The sequence below is a fragment of the Eleutherodactylus coqui genome, chromosome 1 (genome assembly GCF_035609145.1).
Source record: "Eleutherodactylus coqui strain aEleCoq1 chromosome 1, aEleCoq1.hap1, whole genome shotgun sequence".
In the NCBI taxonomy this organism is placed as follows: Eukaryota; Metazoa; Chordata; class Amphibia; order Anura; family Eleutherodactylidae; genus Eleutherodactylus; species Eleutherodactylus coqui.
In genome coordinates, this window is record NC_089837.1 from 215,470,887 (window position 1) to 215,495,028 (window position 24,142).

General features: G+C 40.3%; 1 protein-coding gene across 1 annotated transcript in view; it reads left to right on the plus strand.

Annotated features, from left to right (window-relative positions):
* The first annotated feature begins 418 nt into the window (after positions 1 to 418).
* The window catches only part of RSPO3 (R-spondin 3), a 100,449-nt gene continuing 76,725 nt past the window's right edge, over positions 419 to 24,142 (plus strand). Inside the window, exon 1 of the mRNA XM_066605523.1 lies at positions 419 to 1,187. Coding sequence (XP_066461620.1) covers positions 1,091 to 1,187 — 97 coding nt within the window. The 5' untranslated portion in view covers positions 419 to 1,090. The remainder of the gene's footprint in view (positions 1,188 to 24,142) is intronic.

Sequence of the window (24,142 nt, forward strand, 5' to 3'; positions counted from 1 at the left end):
ACTTATCATGTTGTTTGTGGTTTATATAGGACTGCAACCAAAACTACTGCATTATCAAAATGTATTTCTTCAAGCCTCTCAATAATCCAGCTATTCCACAACTGCATGTATACAGTTATTCTGTGTACTGTAGGTACTGTATGCTCTATGGAACCTCTATGCTGCAGTTATATATCTCTTTCACTCTATGGGATAATTCGTCCCAGAGAACAGACTAGGACTCGCTTTCCTTTACACTTTTCTTTCCCCCAAGCACTGCCCACGTCCCATTGTAATTGACTTGCACACTTAATCTTCAGCTTTCTTTTAAAGAGAGGAGGGGGTGTGTGGAGAGGGATAGGGGGAGGTTAAGTCACTGACATTGGTATAGTGGAGGCTGACAGAAGCAGCCAGTCTTATATAGTGCAGCCCAGTGAGAGTAGGCAGTCAGCTAAGGGGAAGGCAGTTGATTTACAGTAACCTATACCAGGCATACTGGCCTCAGTAAGTCTACAGGGTCTATGTCTTGTGACTGTCTGGTATATATACGTATATAGGCAGACTACCTCTTGATGCTTCACTACTTCTGGTTGGATCACTGGAGCATAGGAGAAGTTTGGATGTGATATACTCCAGCAGCAAAGGATCTCCTGCATGACTTTACCTGGTAGGGCTACTAATGAGGTATCCCTTACATTTGGTAATAAGGGACCTTGGATGTTAGATGGATATAGGAAAATCTTCTTAGAGGAGGTGAGTGGTTTTGGGAAATGACAGATGATCCCACCTGTGTTCTGGAGTTATCTAGTTAAGAAGACTTCTTTCTGGGACCTCAGCTACCAGCATAGACTTTGGCTGTAGGCAATATGCTACCTGCATCTCACCCAGGGACTCTTTCTGCTGACCTGGCCACATCCCTTGAAAGGTACTCTGCCTATCTTACAATGCACAAATAGTCCTCTTATCATCCTGTTACACTAATTGTTCTGTCAACTTTATCTTCTGGACGTTTTTTGTGGATTTTGTTTGACTCACTGGGAAGAAGAAAAGACCTGAAGGACACTCCACTCTACACTGAAGAAGCTAGGGGGGAAATCATTACAAGGTTACTATGCAATTGCGACTGCTTTCTTTGTGTTTGATCATTGTTAACATCTTGGAATACATTGAAAGTCAACACGTCCCTAGAGGGAGGCGGCATCGAAGAAGTAAGTGTCACTGCTGGTGCGTTCAAATATTCACCTGTTCTTGAGCGCTCGGTCTTCCTCTATTATTAGTTCAAGTAAATCCTAGGAAAGGGATGCACCTGCCCGATTATTGACTACCTGTATGTGTAACTTTAGCAAAGGCAACCAGATCACAAAAACTATCCCTCTATTATCTCTGCAAGCTGCTTACTCCATTCCATTCAGCTATTTTATATGCATTTCAAGGTATAACATTAAATAAGCTGTAAACTTTTATGAAACTTTGTGTCCATTGCAAGACAGTAGTGTTGTAAAGGATAACTCACATATAAATTTAGGGATATACCATGATTTCTAATCCTGGTCTTTTATGCAAGGCAGAAGTTCCTTACATATCTAATGTGAAAGTATTACACATTTATGACTTTATGATATATTTGAGAGAGAGACTGACTACATTTTATTGTATATCTGGCTTTTCATAAACTACTAATTTTATGATACGTTTGTTTAGTAATTCTATAGACTGACCAAGTACTGGACCATGAAAGAACTTAATTTCATGTCAAGATCCCATCTTATCAGACACAGATGAAGCTTTTCTTTGTGTTGTTTTGACTGAGCTGGTTAATACTGGAAACATATACAGTTTCACCTTATGACCGATGGATCTATGCAATTTAAAGTGAGATTAAGCCAAGACCACACCAGTGGCAGGCAGCATCAGGGGAAGGGGGCAGCTCTGCTCTCTCTTCCATAAACTCCTGCACACATATCTGCAAGTTCTTGGCTTGAAGTCTTTTAACGTTAAATCTTCATACTCCATTAGCTATTATTTAGATATGTTTCCTTGTATTACCAAGACACTTATTTGTTCCCAGGCTGTGATTAAATATGTTAATTTCTAAGCCTGATCCAACACTATCAGTGCCTTGTAATGAGTCTGTCTATATACAAAGCCCCAAGCAAGATCTATACAAAGACACAGCACTCTACTAGTTAAGTTTATATACTCAGCACATCATTAGCAATTACTTTGTAATTGGAATGTCTAGAATATCCTATTACAGAAGATCCTAGCCTCCAACTAGGATCCCATACATCTTGCTAGCATTTATCCCATCACGTTTCTGTATCTGTAAATATGATTTACTTCTGGGTAACTACTACTTACCTTGGAGATTATGATTTGTACATTTAGTTTAATATTCACTTTTAAATATATTTCACAAAACATATATTACCAGGTTTGTCAGGTATAGCAGAGATGACTTTGAGACTTGGCGCAATTCATTATGGCATCACCTTGTGTTATCTATATTGGTCTACAGGTTATCCTATGATAATGCATACAAATGCAGCCCCAAAAACTTAAATGGCATATTCAGCTGTGTTAAATTGTAGGTTGTTTTAAGGGTCTACTAATGACTAGCCTGCCTTTCATAAACTTTTAATCTAAAATACCTGGTGTAATGGCTGATAAGCCTGGCTGGGGTTATAAAATGCAGATGAGCTGACCAAAGCAGGCATCTCTGAATCAGTGGGAGCATACAGTGTTGTAATCTAATTGTGATAGCAATGAGGGACTTCAATGTACTTTTCAAGTCAGGAAGTACCTGGGAGGAATATTTCATACATATGTCAAATGACAGCACTTGCCTGTCTCTATGTGTTTGCATTGAAAGTCCATGTGTTGTCCTGAGGAACTTTTCACAGGAGACGGAATAGGCAGCACAACGCACCATGAACCATGGTAAATCTGCAGGCTACCTGTGGATTTTGATGTGGAATTGAAAATGGCTTAAAACCTGCCTGCAATTGCGGATCAAAATCCAGTTGGACCTGCAGATTTTTGTGTGAAATTTCACAGCTGCAGATTTGGCTGCGTCCCGTGGCGTAATTCCGTCCCGTGTGAAAGCTCCCTGACTCTTACTAAACTACTCCAACAAGTGAGCTCAGTGCGTTACTATGAAAGCAGTTACATATGCTTGAAGGTTGAAAAGTGTCTGCCCTCCAGTAGGCACCAGCAATGTGAACAGATCTCCAGACCTTTCCTTATGAAGCATTTGTACACATGTAGCAAACTTTAACTCGACACTGATAACATGCTGCAACAAGTTATCTTAATACAACTAACAACAAACATACATTGAAAAGCTACTGAAGACAGACAGACATAGATAGATAGATAGATAGATAGATAGATAGATAGATAGATAGATAGATAGATAGATAGGTAGATAGATAGATAGATAGATAGATAGATAGATAGATAGATAGATAGATAGATAGATAGATAGATAGGTAGGTAGGTAGGTAGGTAGATAGATAGATAGATAGATAGGTAGGTAGGTAGGTAGGTAGGTAGGTAGATAGATAGATAGATAGATAGATAGATAGATAGATAGATAGATAGATAGATAGATAGATAGATAGATAGATAGATAGGTAGATAGATAGAAAATGCTACACAGTTTTAAATTGGGAACAAGGAACTTTGTACCTTTAGTGGGTGGTGCAAATATACAAGTATACAAATATATGAAAATTGGTAACAATGGACACTTTCATATTATATATTAAGAATTATGTAAAGAATTAATATTAAGAAATAAATGCATTTTCATTAATTCTAAGACAGGGAAGCATTTCTGCAGAGCATTATAAGCTAGAATTTACATGCTGAGCTAATAAGCACTTCAGTGATATACGGTGAAGACAACCTAGCACTATTAGAAAATGCAAAATTTTACAAGTCTTAGAATTTCATTTCCATGTCCTACCATTATTTACTAAGAGTTGATTCCATACTCCGCTAAAGTGCTATAGCCTGTTACTAAGCCTTGCAGAATGGTGGCTATATATTATTTCATAATGTGAGCAGGATAATGCATTTTGGGTTATTTCATCAAGAACAGAACAGTATACCACCTTGTTTGTGTATTAAAGCTTGCCAGAACATCATGTATTTTTGTTAGCCATTAAAAGGTATCATATCTACAAGATTATTTGGTTTCTCTTGCTGGAAACAATTACATTAAACTGCATATTACAGCTTTCAAATGAAATCCAACCTAAGTATGACACCCGACTGTAGTCCGTGTCCAACCCTGACCTTAACATGTTGGTTTACCTGCATGAAAAGCACTCTGTCCATATATATATATATATATATATATATATATATATATATATATATATATATATATATATATATATATATATATATATATATATAATATATTCATAGTAAATATTTTAATATCATGTTATTAGGTATGCTTTTTATACATGGCTCTGTTACTCACTCAAATTCCTGACCACTGATGGGGTCTTGGATAATTGATTCATGTTGGTATAGAACTTTGCCTATTTAAATACATTTTACAATTTTACATTTTCTGACGGTCATTACTTGTCATAGATCAACTTTTTGTATTATTTCCAAACTACTTCGAATCCATTTTTCATCACATATGGAAAGAATGCATGTAAAGAAAACGGAACAGAAATTGTTGAAATATTGTCTGCTACTGTCCTTAAACTGTTTGACCAAATAGAATGGAAAAATTATGCAATACATTCAATTACGTGTCTTTTACTGCCCTCTGGTGGCTCATCTGTGGGGTTTCTGTAGGAGTAAAAAGGCATCAGTATCATTGCAGCAGTAGCGCAGCCTATTTCAACCGTGCTATTCATTTCAAGAGTTTTTATAAACTGTACTCTGAAAGTAAATATTCATAGCTATATGTTTAAGTAACTGTTAAAGCTATCTGCCATTTAAACTGTAAATGCTTTTGTTATCTACACCATCCTGGAATTAATGGCGCTTTATATATAAACAGTAATACAAAAAATAATTTCTAACAGAAGAACCTGCAACATATGATATTAGTTTTATATACACAGAACCAGGCTTCTATATACACAGTATCTATGTTAGCTGTCACCTCAATTGAACCAGCGCTGCTTAGTTAGACAAACTGGCGACTGTGGCATCAGTAGTACACTGGTCTCCTTTGCGTACCCAGTCATGGTGGTCCTCAGGGCTCTCAATGTGGGCACCATAATTCAAAAATTTAGATTAAGGTTTGAAATGTACTGGATTAAAAATGTTAGAACACATGTCTGTGTCAACATTTACAACTGATGTCGTGGCATCAAACTGATAATTGTGCTGTTCAGACACTACAAGATGACCATTTGACTCTTGTTTGCATAAATTAGTACATACCTTGAACTTATCACCTCTCATTGTTAGTTTACATGGACAAAACAACAAAGTGAAGATAAAAGTCCGTAATACAATTGTAGGCTCCATGTTTATCTCATAGCAATTACCTGGATTGTTGTTTCAAGCTAGGCATTGTAGTAGATACAGTTCTGTTTAAGGCAGGTGTGGAAAAATTGCTGCTAAGTAGAAATACTTTCCAAAATAGAATAATTAATAAGTTCTTTTGGCAATTAACAAAGTGCAAAGTGAATGAACAGTAGAGAAATCTTAATCAAATTAATATTTGGTATGACCACTGTTTGACTTCAAAACAGCTGCAATTCTTCTAGGCACACTTGCACACAGTTTTTGAAGGAACACAACAGGAAGGTTGTTCCAAACATCTTGGAGAAGTAACCACAGATCTTATGTGGATGTAGGCTTGCTCAAATCCTTCTGTCTCTTTATGTAATCCCAGGCAGACTCTGATGTTGAGATTAGTGCTCTTTGGGGCCATATCATCACTACCAGGATTCCTTGCTGTTCTTTACGCTGAATATAGCTGTTAATGACATTAACTGTATGTTTGGGGTTATTATCCTGCTGCAATATCAATCTGGAGTCACATAGACTCCTATTTTTGAAGAAAAAATCATACTTTGCAGTATTTTTTTCAGACCTGCCAAAACTTTTACACAGTGCTGTACATGACATATTAATAGATAACTTCAGGTTGGTATTTTGACTTTCTGTTTTTTTTGGCAAATGTGGATTTGTAGTCAAGACTGGACACTATAGGAAAATGCATTGAGTAGAGCTGATGGACCTAACCCCTGGATGGTATGATATAATATTTATGCTTGTCCCTCACTAAAATGTAGTTCCACTTGTTTAGCATTAGACACTGGACTTAATGTACATTATGACTAGAGATGAGCGAGCGTACTCGGTTTGGGTGTTTTTGCACTCGAGCACCGCTTTTTCCAAGTAACTGACTACTCGGGCGAAAAGATTTGGGGGGCATCGGGGGGCGGCGTGGTGGAGCTCTCTCTCTCTTTCTCCTCACTCCCCTCTGCAACCCCACGCTCACCCTCGGCGCCCCCCGAATCTTTTCGTCCAAATAGTCAGTTACTCGGAAAAAGCAGTGCTTGAGTGCAAAAACACCCGAACAGAGTACGCTCGCTCATCTCTAATTATGACTAAATGAAAAAGCAAATGTCAGTCTTACACCTCACATACAACTCTTTTCTACAAATAAATAAGGTGCAAATCGCTGAAAAGAATGCTAACTTCACAGGTATAGTAGGTATAATTCTAGATATTTCTTGACAGATTGTTCAAACCAGTGGTTATATTCATAAATAGCAATGAAAAACTAACAGTCTGAAAGAAATGTGACTATAATCATCATATCAGCTTGAAGGATGTGTGAAAAGACCCCACATTATAAAATTGCTATTATTTAAGTTTTTGAAATAATAAGCACAAACAGCTTTTGCAGGGTTAAATATAAACAAGAAACCGTACTCATTCTTATCATTATAGTGCCTTGACCTACTGTACCACATTCTCTGATAGCACAACTGATAAAAGAAGATAACTTGATTACATGCATGGGGCCAAGATGACCCTAAATAATGCAACCACTATTTGAAGCCATTCAATATTGTGTTGGTTGCGGTACAATATTGGGGCTTAACTAAAGACCCTACCTGTGTGTAATTACAGATTACTGAAGGCATACATAATTAACTATGTATATCAGATTTTAGCAATCTACATCCTTTTGTTTGACCCCCCTGTTGGGTGTATCTGCAATATGCAGCCTGCTGTTTGCTTCCACTTTATAAAGACATGCTTGCATGTTGCAATATATAGGTATTGCCCCCCCAAAAGCATTGCTTCTAAGTGAAAAAAAGGCAGAGGTACAAATTTCTTACGAACCTATAAGGACTGTGTAGGATGTAATTTACATAAACCCTAATCCAAATGCATTTTTTACTTACAAGTGAAGGATTCTAGATATCTTGGTGTGTGTATACCACATAGGGTTCCATATATATTATATGCAAATAAGGGAGATGGAACAATACCTCTGCTGCGCCACCTATTAGAAGGCAGCATTCCTGCAAGTCAGTGTTAGACTCTTTATACAAGCCTTGTAACAATAACTGGGAATTGAAAACCAAGCCACAATCCATACACAGACAGCTGTTTCAGGCTGCTCATCAGTGTGTAGTAGGTTTCTGGTTTGGCTAGCGAGAGGCCTGTAGTGGGGGTCAGAAACACTATCTTTTCTCCTTAGGGAGAGCACCTAGAAGATGAGTGAGGGGACTTATAAGGTCATTCACTCTCAAATGGGTAATATGTTAATAAAGGAGATGGAACAATACGTCTACATTCCATCTCCCATATTTGCATATTACCCAGAGGAGCATGAATGGCCTTATAAGTCTCCTCACTCACTCAACTTCTAGGTGCTCTCCCTAAGGAGAAAAGACATATAACATGCATCAGACTAGCTAGCTGTGATGGCTGGTATTAGAGAGTACTATGATTACTTCATACCAGATTGCATAACTATTCTATACTAAGCAGTACTGTTTAGACAAAATATACTTGATATATGTAACATGGTTATAGTCTAATGTATGTGTGGCAGTCTTTCAAGGTAGAAAGCGTATTCGTTTGACACTATTCTTTCGAGATTGTGCAGTTTAGAATAGACATGGCTAGTCTTTGTACACATAAGCAAATGTAGGGGTGCCTATTAATCCAATTTATTCTTTTTTGTTACAGTAACAAAACAGTTTTTGCTCTTTAGTAGATGTATAATATGTTTCCTAGATACCATTATAAATTTAAATTGAGTTTTTCAGTTCACTGTGTGATTTCGTCACAGGTACAGAAAGCAGCATGATGACGGAATCCCTAAATGGAAAAGAATGAAAGGTTTCATTGGTATTGTGAAATGGATAACAATTTGTTGACTATTTTAGAAGGTTTCCAATATAATTGGAGTATACCGTAGAATAACAGAGTCGACTACATTATTCTATACACCAAATAAAACAGAAACAAATGGAAACCTTGTAAAATTGACAAATTGAGAAGTGGTCTGTTTTACTAATACAAGTGAACGGTTCCATTTCTTTCTGTTTGGGGGTCCCATCACAGAGCTGTGGCGGAAACCCCATATGGAATCACACAGCATATTAAGAAACACTGTGTGAACATTTATTCTTCTACATCTGATCTAGATATGAAATTTAAATTGCACTATGTTTCTTTTGACCCACATCCCTCTTCCCTTTTTTGCTGCTGAAATGAACTTGGTTTGGTACATATCAATAGATTTGGCAAAATGCATAACTAGTTCACTGGGCAGTTTAAAAAAGGTTTAAATATTCTGTTAAATGAATAGATTAACGATTATGAACATGAAATACATACTTTTTGCACAAGAAACCATAAGTGCCCCTTCTTGACAAACCGAAATAAGTATATATTATATTTCTCTCCTTATATCATAATTTAGGGTAGTATAAGTTATTTGGTTGATTTGAGATTGTATTGCAATTTAAAATTAAAAAATGTAACCGAAACTCACAAATTTTAAGTATGTTATATTGACTTAAATCTGAGCTTCTTATGCAGCAGTTCATTCTAAATGGTATTAATTAACATAGCTAGCATGGCAAGTATTTTTAAATGCATAACATGTTAAGTGGCTCGATAGATGTGGTAAGAATAAGCCTAAATGTTGACCTACTTTAGTATTTTCTTTCCTTAGTGTTGCCTTCTAATACAGATAGATGTAACATGTAATCTAGGATATGCTCATAAAATAAGATCCATAATTTAATTGAAGTATGACTATATATTGCCTAAATTGCACTTAAGTACATTCCAAAGCACCCAAATCGGTGTCCCGGAAGGCGACTTTCAGGCGCAGTGCAGCTAGAATGTGCTTACCAATTATATCATTCCACGTCTACAGACTTGGTTTCTCTTGGTTTCCAGAATATCCTTTCCGAATTATAATGATGTGGCATCTTCAAGACCCAGCTGGTGCCACTCAGTATGCCATCAGGCTCTTTGGTAGCTGGACATACTAAAAATATATTACACTAATGAGTTTGCTAAAACCTAAACTATAGTTTAGTAGTAGATGAAATGTATAACTTAAGACATACAGTATGATAAATACCAATATTATTGTGGCTATAATTACTTTACATAAGCGAGTGCTCAAAACATTCCCACTTTAAATATACATGTTGTAGTGTTAATGCGGATAATCAATGTGTGCAGATCTTTTAATGCAATTCAATTTTCACGAATGAAATAGAAACACGAAACAGATTTTGCAGTTCATCTATTAGAATTTATGAAAGTCCAGAAGAAGTTTGTGAAAATAATAAATAGAAAATGCGTGTTATGCATAATCATTTATATTGTCTTCGTATTTTGGACAGGCTTTGGGCACAAGCTTAGTATTATTCATAAATAATTTACTGAATTCTTCTTTGACCTTTTTTTAATATTATAATCTATGGCGTTTGTGTGAAGGATTTCTAAAAAGAAAAAATTGATTTTTGTTTATCCAATATGTATTCTAAGGTGCATATATACAAATATACCATACAAATGAATACATGAAGAACGGTAACTAGATGCTGTCAAGTTAGGATTGTTAGCATTTCACCTATGAGGTTATTTAACCTGAAGCATAATCTTTCTAGTACTGATTAAAAAGATAATTAGAGCAGTTTGTTTTTTAAATGACAGGTCAACAATACAACTAGCATACAGCATTGCATCCAAAATAGGAACAGAACTATGTCTGGTCCAAGCAAATACCATTGATATTATGAGTAGGGACTTGAGTATCTAAAAAGCTGTACTTACTCATTTTTAACTTTGAGCCCTGTAGAAAATTAGGTGCCACAATGGAAAGGGCGTACCTAAGAGGAACCTTGCCCTGCATGATCTACCTATATGTACACCCCATGTGCTGGCGGCTGGATACATAGGCATTGCCTTATGTTTCAAAACATTTCAGAAAGTATTGGAAAGGTTGTTATGGGCAAAAAACTCTTGTTTGCACTAATTGTTAGAGATGAGCGAGCACCAAAATGCTCGGGTGCTCGTTACTCGGGACGAAATTTTCGCAATGCTCGAGGGTTCGTTTCGAGTAACGAACCCCATTGAAGTCAATGGGCGACCGGAGCATTTTTGTATATCGCCGATGCTCACTAAGGTTTTCGTTTGTGAAAATCTGGGCAATTCAAGAAAGTGATGGGAACGACACAGCAACGGATAGGGCAGGCGAGGGGCTACATGTTGGGCTGCATCTCAAGTTCCCAGGTCCCACTATTAAGCCACAATAGCGGCAAGAGTGGGCCCCCCCCCCGCACTGTCAGCGTAAAGATCGTTCTCCTCTGCCATAGCTGTAACAGCTGTGGCAGAGAAGAACGATGTTTGCCCATTGAATTCAATGGAGCCAGCAATACAGCAGGTTCCACTGAAAGCAATGGGCTGCCGGCGATCGCAGGATGAATTGTCGGGAAGGGCTTAAATATATAAGCCCTTCCCTGCAATTCATCCAGAAATGTGTTACAATAAAAATATATACCGGCGTATAAGGCGACGGGGCGTATAAGACGACCCCCAACTGTCACCTTATACGCCGGCAATACAGTGGAGCAAAGAATAAAAATCATTACTCACTTCTTCTGACGTTCTGCGCCGCTCCTGCAGGCTGTTGCTCCCTCCTGGTCCACGGCAGAGCATTGCTTTCTGGACGCAGGGCTTGAAATCCCCGCCTCCAGAAACACAGCCAATCACAGCCATTCAATGACATCATTGTCATTGGCTGTGATTGGCTGAAGGCACGTGTGTTTCTGGAGGCGGGGATTTAAAGCCCTTCATAGAGAAAGCAATGCTCTGTCGGGAACCAGGAGGGAGCGACAGCCTGCAGGAGCACCGCAGAACGTCAGAAGAAGTGAGTAATGATTTTTATTCTTTGCTCCACTGTATTCCCGGCGTATAAGGTGACAGTTGGGGGGTCGTCTTATACGCCCTGTCGCCTTATACGCCGGTATATATTTTTATTGTAACACATTTCTGGATGAATTGCAGGGAAGGGCTTATATATTTAAGCCCTTCCCGACAATTCATCCCCGCGCACGCCGGCAGCCCATTGCTTTCAGTGGAACCTGCTGTATTGCTGGCTCCATTGAATTCAATGGGCAAACATCGTTCTTCTCTGCCACAGCTGTTACAGCTGTGGCAGAGAAGAATGATTTGTCTTCTATATCTTCTCAATGGGGTCGGCGCTGCTGCCGCCGGCCCCATTGAGCGCATATAGAGAAGAGAACAGAAATCGCAGATCGCACATAGGTGCAATCTGCGATTTCTATGGCCTTAAGAAGGACCGTTGGGGTTCTTGAAACCTAAAATACTCCTAACACTCTCCCTATAGCAGCTCCGGCACCAACAGCACTTTCCCTCCTCTATGTCAGAATGCATCTGTGGCGAGCCGCGGGAGGGGCAGATTTTAATACTCGGGTGACACCTAATCTCGCCAGCCACTCACTGCAGGGGGGTGGTATAGGGCTTGAACGTTGCAGGGGGAAGTTGTAATGCCTTCCCTGTCTTTCTATTGGCCAGAAAAGCGCGCAAATTTCTCAGGGAAGAAAATGAAAGTAACCCGAACACTGCGTGGTACTCGTTACGAGTAACGAGCATCTCGAACACCCTAATACTCGAACGAGTATCAAGCTCGGACGAGTATGCTCGCTCATCTCTACTAATTGTCATACAATTGGCCCATCTTCAACTTTTTAGTGCTAGAGAAAATCAATACTGGCACTGGTATAATGTAGAAGGTAACCACACTACAAAAGAATGGACTTCATTGTGTTTTCCTCAAGGTCACGGCCTGCAATGGTTAATCCTTTTTAAATAATTACAACAGGAAACTAAGGATTTTTTCACATTGCAAGATTTTAACCCGATCATGAGGGTTGATTGATGAGATTGGCATTTGTTTACCTGGCCTCCATACAGGCTAATTCAGAATGCATGCAGAACGAATGATCGTACACTCATACAATTGTTCATCCCCTGTATATTTTACATGAGGAGATGTGCTGCTGACAACGATTTTTTTCAGTTACGCAAAAGATGCAATCAGCAAATAAACAAGCTTTTAGTTATTCATTGGCTGATCGGGTATACCTTTGCAATGCTGAATCTGCTTCAGACAAACCAACATTCCTACAAACATTCTTGACTGATCAATAGAACATGTAAAAGGCCCTTTAGTGTCTTTTTTAAAGGGGTTGTCCCGCGATAGCAAGTGGGGTTAAGCACTTCTGTATGGCCATATTAATGCCCTTTGTAATATACATCATGCATTAAATATTGGCCATACAGAAGTTATACACTTACCCCCTCCGGTGCTGGCGCCGCCGTCTCCATGGCGCCGACCAAAGCCGCCTTCTCCCTGGATTAGACGCGCTTGCGCTGAAGGGGCCGCTCCGGCGTGCTCACGCCGCATAGGGCTTCTGCGCATGCGCAGAAGACCTCTGCGGCGCGAGCACGCCGGAGCCGGACAGAAGAGGGGAGACTGCGCAACCAGTGCTCTAACCTCTGAGGTATGAAGCCTGCTTGCTAAACTTATCTAGAATTAAAATTTTAGGGATATCCCATCACCTGAATCTAAGTATCATTTATATTTTAAAATTCAGTAGTCATCCCTCTAAATTAAAGTTTAACTAACTGGAACGCATTAAAAAAAGCTACATTCTGGCCTGTATCTTCACTGACCTTGCCAAGAAAGTCAGCAGGCATTTCCGTTTTGTAGCTCCTGGCTTGCCCTGCATGCATCCTGGCATGTCTCAGAACTCCATACAGTTTAGGAATGTGAGATCTTGCAAGTTATCATGACATCTTGGGTTCAGACTAAAACTATGAAATTTACTCATTTAATAAAAAAAAGCATTAATTATAAATTAGAATTATAGAATTATATTAGAATTAGCTGTTTAGAATTATAATAGGCATTAATTATGTTTATTGATCAATTACGTCTTTGATAACCCTTTCCCTTAGTACATCTCCAACATCCTTGCAGAGTGCCACCTCATTAGCCAATGACATATCATATACATGTGAGTCATTGCTTTAAAAGGCTATATCTCAGGCTGTATTGCAAATGGAGCATTGGTTGTGGTCTTACTTTAAAACTAAGAAGCTTGGTTTTAGGACACAATCAAATCAAAGCTCTATCTGCAATACAGTCTAAGATATAGACTTTTCAAGTGGAAATTGCTAATTCATTCAGCCCTTAAGGCCCATTTACACCAGCCGATGATCGCTAAAAAAATCACTAATCGGCGATTGTTTTAGTGATAATCTGTGCATGTAAATGTGTGCCCATCATGCACTTTTCGGGCACTGCTAGCTGATCGTTAAATTCAAGCTAACCTAAAAATCGTTGTTCACTCTTATCAGCAGTTCTCCATGGGGAGTGCTGATAGCATTGTTTCCCCATGGAGAGCAAAGCATCTGAGCGCAGATAATAGCCCTCTGGCTATTAACTGCATTCAGGGAAGGCTTCATTTGCACACCTAATAGTACTTAAAGGGGTTGTCCGGCCAGAAACATCAGGTCTCATTACTTCTGTTTGCCCATTTCCATGCACTTTGTAATATACATTGTGCATGGAAAATGAAGCAAACAGAAGTTTTGGACTTACCTTTAGGGGTGCCCCCCCCTGTGTTGACCCTCGGTCGTCCCAGGTTACGACAAGAAATCTTCTGCATTTCTTGTCGGGCCGGCAGCAGCTCTCGTCGGCGCTGGAACGCTCCTCTTCCCTTCCGCGCATGCGCAGTCCTTCTTTCTTCTGCCGGGACCACGCTCTTTACCTCTTCATCGCAGCGGACGCGCGCCGCCGGTCGGCGCATGCGCAGTACACTCACTTCCTGGTTTCATATACCAGAGCGGAGTGAGTGTCTGCCTGCCGCTGTCGGGACCGTCGGGACTTTAAAAGTATGTGAAAGGGGAGAAGGGGAGTAGGGGAGTAGGGGAGAAGGGGAGAAGGGGAGAAATGTTGGAGAGATGGATGGATGGATGGATGTGTGCACGGGGGGGGAGGGGCAGTGATGTGTGTGTGGTGTGCACGGACCGGCTGACAGAAGTCCCGGGGGAAGGGGGGGGGTGTGGAGTGGGAGAGATCGATGGATGGATGGATGGATGGATGTGTGCAGGGGAAGGGGGGGGGGCAGTGATGTGTGTGTGGTGTGCACGGACCGGCTGACAGAAGTCCCGGGGGAAGGGGGGGGGTGTGGAGTGGGAGAGATCGATGGATGGATGGATGGATGGATGTGTGCAGGGGAAGGGGGGGGTGCAGTGATGTGTATGTGCATTGACCCGGCTGACAGAAGTGTGGGGGGGGGTCATTGTGAGAGGGGCACTATGAGGGCATGTGTGTGTGGGGAAATGTTTTACTTTACTTTAGCAGGGGGCGGGGCCTGGGCGGGGAGGACTGTAGAGCAGTTCAATAGAGGTGGGCGTGTCGTGGGCGGGGCTAGGACGTGAGCTGAGGGAAATCCTGCCTTTTCATGTCTTACTACCATCGGGAGCGCGCACAAGAGGGGGGGGGGGCGCAGGGCATGTGAGAAGGCAGCACAGAGGCGCCATCTTTGAAAACTGCAGAGAAGATCAGTCTAAGGTAATAAACTGACATTGCAGCTGATCTGCCGGCCAGTTTGAGCCCTAGTATGCTGTGTGTTACTATCCTTACTGAAAGGGAAGCAGCAGCATTATAAAACTTTTTACCCTGTGTGGCCGGACAACTCCTTTAAGTAGCTGAGTAGCTACTTAATACTTTATGTACAATGATCGCTCAAAGCTGTCACTCAAATTGTCGTTTGAGCGATCTTTGAGCGATCATCGGCCTGTGTAAACCAGCCTTTACTCCCAACTGCATTTCTACAGTGTGTATATCAGCGTTTATTGTAAATAGAGCTTTGTTTGTGGTCATATTTAAAAGCATACTTGACTTTTCAGATAACATTTCAGAATAAGCTGTCATGTGTATCTACATGAGTTATAACACTCTTCTGGCCATTATATGGTGTATATCCTGTATTTTTCTGCAGGGTGTATATCTGACCCTCCATCCTCCCAGGACTGGTAGGAGGAGCCTGCTTATGTACACAGAGAACTACAGAGATTCTAGTCTGTCTGTTACACACGCACACACAACACACACAGTCATACGCTCATCATGTAGGAGTATATATTTAGATTTAGCAGTGAATATGTGTATAAAGAGCAGCAGATATCTCAGCATTAGCACCAGCATTCACACCTGTGTGTGTCTTTCACTCCCCCTGCTCTCTGCTTTCTGCATACAGTTCAATCGGCAGGATGACTCATCCCACTGCTCTGCCATCCTAGTGTCCCCTGTTAATCATGCGAGAGCAGACAGTGAACAGGAAGGTGGGGGAAGGGATAATGCACTTTATGGTTATCTTTCTGCCAAAAAACAATTTAGGTAAAGTAAATAGCAGTTTTTCTACCGTGTTTTCCCAAAAATAAGACAGTGTCTTATATTAATTTTTGTTCAAAAAGGTTTAACTTTTTTACATGTATAGCTGCCTGGACACTATTTAAATTGACTTTTTAAATTAACTGTTAGCAGGGCTTAATTTTTGGAGTATGGCTTATATTTCAAGCATCCTCAAAAAGCCTGAAAAATCATTTTGCATCCTCAAAAATTCTAGAAAATCATGCTATGTCTTATTTTCAGGGTTTGTCTTATTTTCAGGGAAAACAGGGTAGTTATTACATTAAATGTTCTATCAGCGATACAGCCTGAAATACAGAAAGTTGCAATCAACATGGCAAGTTGATGTGAATTTTAGGCAAAATGTATGTTAATGCATTTTACAAAATGATTCTTGTTTGTCACAAAGTAACGTGGCGGTGGACATTGCTATCAAAAGCCCAAAAAGAGAACTACAATCAGAGTTTAGAGGTGGATTTTTCAAGGCGTGACATTCCTATAGGTCGGTACTTTTTTAAAATTGGCAGCTGAAAATTAGATTTTTGCTTTTTCAGTTCTGATGATTTAATAAAGATATGTGCATATAGGCATAATCCAATGTGGTTTATATTAATTCTACTCATGTTAAATTATCTTTGGGAGGTGTTGTGCATCTAATTTTCTGCTTGGGACCCACTTTTACCAAGTAATATAAATTTTTAAGCATTTTTTATGAAAAATTATACTTGAACACAAAATTGCTTGAAGGTGGCTTTGTAAATAAAGTGCTTGTAATAAAAAATGTGCAAAGTACATACTTTCAGAAAATATGAGTATGGGGTTTTAGTATGATTTTTTCTATTTTGTAATTTAATATACTGTATATACTCGAGTATAAGCTGAGTTTTTCAGCAGATTTTTTATGCTGAAAAAGCTACCCTCAGCTTATGCTCGAGTGAGATAAAAAAAACAAAAAAACGCAATACTCACCTCCGGCATTTGCGTCCCAGGCGCAATGGTCTCCCCTGCAGTGCGGCAAGCTGCTTGAGAATTTTCCAAGCTGTCATTTCCCTGCTCGGCTTTGAATTCCCCACCGTCACCGCTGTGTAAGTAAGCGCTGTTATTGGATCGAGCGCCAGCCAATAACAGCCGGTCAAACTTATTGACTCGGCTTACACTCGGGTCGGCTAATACTCGAGTATATATAGTAACTGTTCATGTCAGAAAAGGTTAAAAAATTGTGCTGCGCACAATAGTGCAATTTTAGGCAGAGCACAAGTTCTCATGTCTTAAGGCTGTCTTCAATGGAAGCAGTGCCTGCACCACCAACCCAAAATGAAAAAGAAAGACTTGACCCAGGAGTGAGGAACAGGCTATTCATGATCTCCATATAAACTATCCAAAAGGCAAATAGACATGTTACGTGCTCCACTAAACTATAACTTTTATTGTATCTCTTTATTACAACCACCAGTGCTAAAATCACAATCACAATAACTTTTACTGTCCCTATATTACAATACCAGATAACGGCTTACAATATCCCTATAATTGAAGCACCATATCTGCTATTTGAAATAAATAAAATAGCCCACCCACTTCCCCCCCCCCCATATATTTAGTCATTTACAGGATTCATCACAGGGAGAGGCTAACTCAAAGAGGCAGCGCCATGCCAAGGTTAAATGACCTTCTCAAGTATTATAAAAAGTTGACAAAATTGCTAGCCAATGAAGAAAATTGTTGTAAAGTTGCAACCAAAAATGTTCCTCCCACCATAGACACCGCAAAATCCATTGGTGTTTTCATCTATCAAAATCTCCGATATTAAGATAGATAGCGAATTTTGAGCGATAATCGGTGTGTGGAAATGGGCCTTATGCCGGATGGAAGAACTAGAGGACAGGTATGCAAATTGTTTAGTTAAAGGAGATGTCCCGAGGCAGCAAGTGGGGTTATACACTTCTGTATGGCCATAATAATGCACTTTGTAATATACATTGTGCATTAATTATGAGCCATACAGAAGTTATAAAAAGTTTTTTACTTACCTGCTCCGTTGCTAGCGTCCTGGTCTCCATGGTGCCGACTAATTTTTGGCCTCCGATGGCCAAATTAGCCGCGCTTGCGCAGTCCGGGTCTTCTGCTGTTCTCTATGGGGCTCCGTGTAGCTCCGTGTAGCTCCGCCCCGTCACGTGCCGATTCCAGCCAATCAGGAGGCTGGAATCGGCAGTGGACCGCACAGAAGAGCTGCGGTCCACGAAGGTAGAAGATCCCGGCGGCCATCTTCAGCGGTAAGTATTGAAGTCACCGGACCGCCGGGATTCAGGTAAGCGCTGTGCGGGTGGTTTTTTTAACCCCTGCATCGGGGTTGTCTCGCGCCGAACGGGGGGGGGGGTTTAAAAAAAAAAAAACCCGTTTCGGCGCGGGACATCTCCTTTAAACCAGAAACAATACCCCAATTAAATGGTACATTTAACTATTTACTAAACAAACACACATCATGTGCTGAACAAAGATCCTATATGAGAAGAATATACTATATATGGAAATACAGGCTATGAAATCGAAATGTATACATATAACATAGTAAGATACATTGAATTATCTTACTAGCTCCTCCTGATGCAGGAACAGGTGAGAATGTAACAAAACAGCCCTAAGATGTATTTTTTATATTTTAACAAAATTAAGGGCGCCGTCATTAAAGATGTCAGATCTTAATGGTCTTGGTTTATGCATACAAGTTAATGGAGTGGGTAGAGATAATAGTATACTGTTTTGATGAATCCACTTAGTCAATTTTCATTAAATATGTATTTCATCCTTACCAACACATAACATTGATGTGGTATATGTCAACAGTTCCAAGAGTGGTTCGCTGAAGATGAAATAAACGTAAAATGAGAATAGAGATATATAGATATATGCTGTCCTAGCAATTGTCAAAGTAATAGAATGAATAAAAACACCTCATTCAATCCATTGGGACTCGAATATCAATTTTGCCTCTTTTTGAAGCAGTATTTTGTTCAAATCACCACCCCTGTGGCATAATGTAAAATTTTACACAATATGTGTCACCCCTGTGAAACATGTTACCATGTCATGAAAGGGGGTATCTGCTTTAGTCCTAATGGAGCTGAGATGTTTAGATATTTGTCTGCAAAATTATTGAACATTTTTTCCCATATATAGTTTGGTGCATGAACATTTAGCAACGTAGATGACTCCAAAAGTCCAGCATGTAATGTATTGTTGGATCTCAAATGTTTTTTTGCTTTTTTTTTTTAAAACAATAATTATTATTGAAAGTTTTACAGTAGAAAAGAATATCAATATGAAAAATTATGTTGCCGTATTAAAAATGAGTTATTACATAGCAATATTTGTTCTGATTTGATAAACGATACCACGTTTTGGTGTTCCAGTATAACCAGAGTTATCTCTGCCTTTCATTGCTGTATTTCTGGTAGTAGCAATTCACTGGTAACAATGGCCTGTCCAGGGCCCGCAAAGGTCAGAGGTGAGGAGGAGCAGATGTTACAGGGGGAGCTGTAAAGCTATGTTTTGGGTATTGGATTTATAGAGAGGTTGTTGGACCAACCCTTGTTGCAGGAAGGGCATAATCTATCCATAGGGTCCACATACTCATGAACCTATCATACCCCTGTCTTCTATTATCAACGTTAGTATTTTGTTGATTAGATACCAGTTCATATGGCATTAACCTCAAAGTAGTCCAAGGAAGCCTTATGCCAAGTTTTAGCGTTAGTTTGTTTTGTGGCTAAAAGGTAGAATGAGATTAATTTTCTGGAGGGTGGGGGTATATTTTCAATCCTCTTATTTAACAGGGCTTCCCATGGATTTTTCTCAGGTTATGGTAAATTACTGAATAAATTAGGGAACATGTTCTAATCCAGAGTCTTTTGACTCAAGGGCAGGACCACCATATGTAGAATAAGTCTCCTGGGGAGGAGCACCCCCAGAAGAAATCTCTGGAGTAGCCTGGAACTACATGTGCTATTTTAGTGGGAACTAAATACCAATGCAGTAGAATTTTATATGAGGTTTTCAATATTAGTGCATTCCGGGCACCACAGTTGATCGATCTCCGTATCTGGGACCACTCATCCTCCTCTAAGGTATTACATATATTTTGTTTACATCTAGATAAATTTGGTAGTTGTGTGTTGTACGAGGTATACTAGTCTCAAGTAGATTTGTGAGATGAGGCCTTTTGCTCGCCGGGTATTTAAGACAGAATGTGTGAAGGGGGTTATGATTATTGAGGAGTTTGTATTTTGGAGAAGAGAGGATACAAAATTCTTAAGTTGTAGGTAATGAAATATTTCGGAAGGCGGTAGGTCATATTTTTCCTGAAGGGTGGGGAATGTTAACATGCCGTTTACTGAGAGTAAGTGCTATATTTTGAAAATACCTTTGCTGATCTTAAAGCAAAGGGGGGAGTCAAGGCCTGTTAGAAATAGAGGGTTGCCCAAAAATGGTAAGAGGAGTAAATAAGGGGAGATCAACTTTCCAGAATATTTAATGGAGTCCCAAACTTTAAGGGAGTGCTTTATAACAGGGTTAGGGATTGTGGTCCTATGGGCTAGGGGTATTCATAAGATCAAATCTACGGTGAGAGGATGAATCTCCATGGCTTCTAGGGCAAGCCACAGAGGGGCATTAATTGTGGAGTGGAGGGAGGTTAGTTGGGCTACTTGGTACTATTTTAATAGGTTCAGGGCTCCCATTCCGTCTTGCAGTCTATATCCAAACAAAGTGAAATGCGACATCCTAGGAATGGAGTTATTCCAGATAAAGAGAAGGGTCATCTGCTGAAGTGTCCTCAGAATATGCCCAGGTACATGTACCGGAAGAGCTCTAAGGAAATAAAGGAGCTTCGGGAGAAACATCTTCTTTGGAGAAGTTACTCTTCTAATCCAAGAGATGTGATATTGGTCCTAACTTTCAAGAGGTAGTTTGAGTTTGCGAAGAAGTGGGATGTAGTTTTGTGTGAATAACGAGCTATAGGAGGTCGTCAAGTTTACACGTAGGTAGTCCAATGACCCATTCATAAATGTAAATAGGAAATTGGATTGAAGCAGGGAGACTGTGTGTGGGTGAAGTGTAAGGTTAAAAGCCTTTGACTTTGTGTTATTAATCGTCAGGCCGAGAGTGACCCGAACCTGGACAGATCCACCATAAGGTTGGGGATGGTAGTGTGAAGAGAGGTTATTATAGCCAGAACATCATCCACAAACATACTAATTTTGTGGTGAATCAAAGAAACTTTGATTCCCTTGATGTCAGGGTTATTCCGAATTTTTATTGCTAGTGGCTCTATGACTCGGATAAAAAGGAGGGGAGACAGTGGGCAACCCTGCCTTCTCCCTCGCTGTATAGGAATGTTTTCCAAGCAGAAGCCCTTGTAGCGGAAGAAGGCTGTATGGGAAGTGTATAGAATGCACACCCTCGTCAGGAATTCAGCAGGAAACTTCCAGTGTTCCAACACTGAAAACAGGTACGACCCGTCTAGTGTGTCGAAGGCCCATGGTTTGGCAGATGTGTGTGAGGTGAGTTATTTGACAGATACTGTCTGGGGCCTGGTGGCCGGGGACAAACCCCACTTGGTCTTTTCCTGTTATTGATGGTAGAGCAATGTTTAAACACAAGACTAATATTTTAATGAGAAGCTTTACATCCAGGTTAATTAAATAGGCCGGTAACTCTGTTTATCCAATGGGTCTCTCTCAGGTTTTGGAATAATTGAAATCGCTACCATGAGAGACGTTTGTCCCACTTGTAGTCCTTCTTGAATAGCATTGAAGTAGTTTGCAAGATGTGTATGTAAGATTGGAGAGAATTTTTAATAATAGGAGGGAGAAAAGCCGTCCAAGCCTGGGCATTTATTAACTTTTAGCATTTTTATTGTGTCTGTGACCTCTTCCAGGGTAATTTGTGCTGCCAGGTACTCCAAAAATGTATCCAAGAGTTTGGGGAGTGTAGTGTCTCTAAAGTATAAATTTAACTGTTCCAGAGATGGATGTTGTGGCTGGGAGTAGAGTTCAGCCAAAGATTGTCTAAACTCTGATACTATTGTCGATGGATTTGCCGTAACTGCGTCGTGATTAGTAAGGAGTCTAAAAAAATGAGCTAATGATGGGATCAACTCAGAGCAGTCCTGCTAAAAGTGTAGATGGTTTATTGTTTAATTTATAAAATGCTGGCGGGACCATCGTAGTTTGGTGCGATTGGTGCTTTTAGGCATCTTCTTCTACCTGCAGGTGTTACGGGCGTCATCCTGTTCCCCCTGTTTATTGAATTTACATTTATTCTCTTCCAGCACTCCTAGGGTTATTTGTGTCTCCGCCTTCTGCTCAGCTAATGCACCTTTTCCAATCACCTCCCTATATAGCTTCCCTGGGCATTTCAGTCACTGCTGTAGTGTTGTTGTGTGATTCGTGTTCGTAACTCCATGTTTAACCACTGCTTTGGCAGTTTCTTTGCTACCTTGCTTTCTGCTCGTGTTCTGTGTCCTCCATTCGTGTATCCTGCTGTCTTTCATCCTTGTGAGACGTTTTCTCTGTTTATCCTTGTCAGCCTGTACCTCCTTTGTTTCTGTACACCCCGGTATTGTTCTGTCATTTGTTTTATAGGTGTTCTGTCCTGTCAGGGTCAGTCAGCGCCTTGAAGAAGACCGTGGAGTCGTCCATATTGGGACGAGTGCTCCGCTTATAGGCAGGGGTTTCCCTCTCCTGGTTATTGGTTCAGGGCAAGCTACTTGCCCTAGTTTCCATCTGCATACAGGTCCGTACATCCAGTATCTTACTTCACACTCTGGGGTCAGTTCTCAACCTACTGGACTGGATCATCATCTACCAGGTAGGTTGACACAGTGGTTCCATATCCACAGTCGTTACAGTAGGACTTTTTGCTCTAGTTCTAATTGCTAAGCAAGACGCTCTCTCTTGCGTCAGGCCGATATTTGGATAAGAGCTCTGCGGAGCACAATCTTATGTGCTTCCCACCGTGAGAATGGATAGGAAACTAAAGGACTATTTATGGCAAAGTATTCTTCAAGTTGTCATGTTATTAAGGACTGTATCTCCGGGAGTGCTAGAAGGGTATCGTTGATGGACCATGTGGCATTAGTAGGTTTGGACATTAAGGAATTGCAAATTGATACTGGGCTGTGGTCTGAACAAGGACCGGAGAGAATTTTGGAGTAAGTTATTCATGGCTGGAAGGATGCAGGCACATTGATGTAATCTATTCTCTTATATAGGGAATGAGGAGCTGAGTAATGCGTATAGTCTTTAGTAGTGGGGTTAACTTCTCAGCAAGAATCCACTAAGTGGTGTTGGGAAGGAATCATCTTAAAGTCATGCAATATGGAGTGTTGGGGTGGCAGTAGGGGTATTGGAAGAGATGTGGTGTTTCTGTCCAGGCCTAGGTCTAAGATACAATTCGAGTCCCCACATAGAATGACTGTGCCATTCTTGTTACTCTCCACAAGTTCAAGCAATTTTTTAAGGAAAATAATTTGTTTAGAGTTCGGGGTATAGTACAAGACAATGGTTACTAGGACATCTTGGATTGCACCCGTGAGTAATATGTATCGGCCCTCCGGGTCAGAGATAGTTGATGTGTGGGTTAAGGGGACTGATCAGCCAAAACATATGGTCACTCCTTTTGTTTTAGTTAGAGCTGTTGCTGAGAAGAAGGTGGGGAAATAAGAAGATAGGTAGCGTACGGAGGAATTTTGTGGAGAAGTGAGTTTCCTGTAGGCATACTATGTCGGCACAGAAACTTTTATAATAATGGAATGCTTTAGTTCATTTATTGGGGGAATTAAAGCCCCGTACATTATGCAAAATAATTTTAAAAGCCATGAGGGGGATATGTTAGAGGATATAAAAGATAATTATCCAAGGAAAGGCCTGGTGAGGGGTGGGGGTAGGGAAGGGATGGCCAACATACAAATTTAACAGTTAAGACAGTATAACTAACTTGTAAAATGAGTGCTGCTGTGGTGGGTCAAAACAGTGACTTTCAGCGGGATCGAGGGATCGACACACAGCAGTAATGCCAAAGAGGAACTATTTTTCAAGCATAAGACTAGTGGAAGCAGATATAGTAAAAAGAAGAGGGGTTGAGAAAAGGAGGGAATTGAGGCAGGGGAGGGGACAGGAGAGA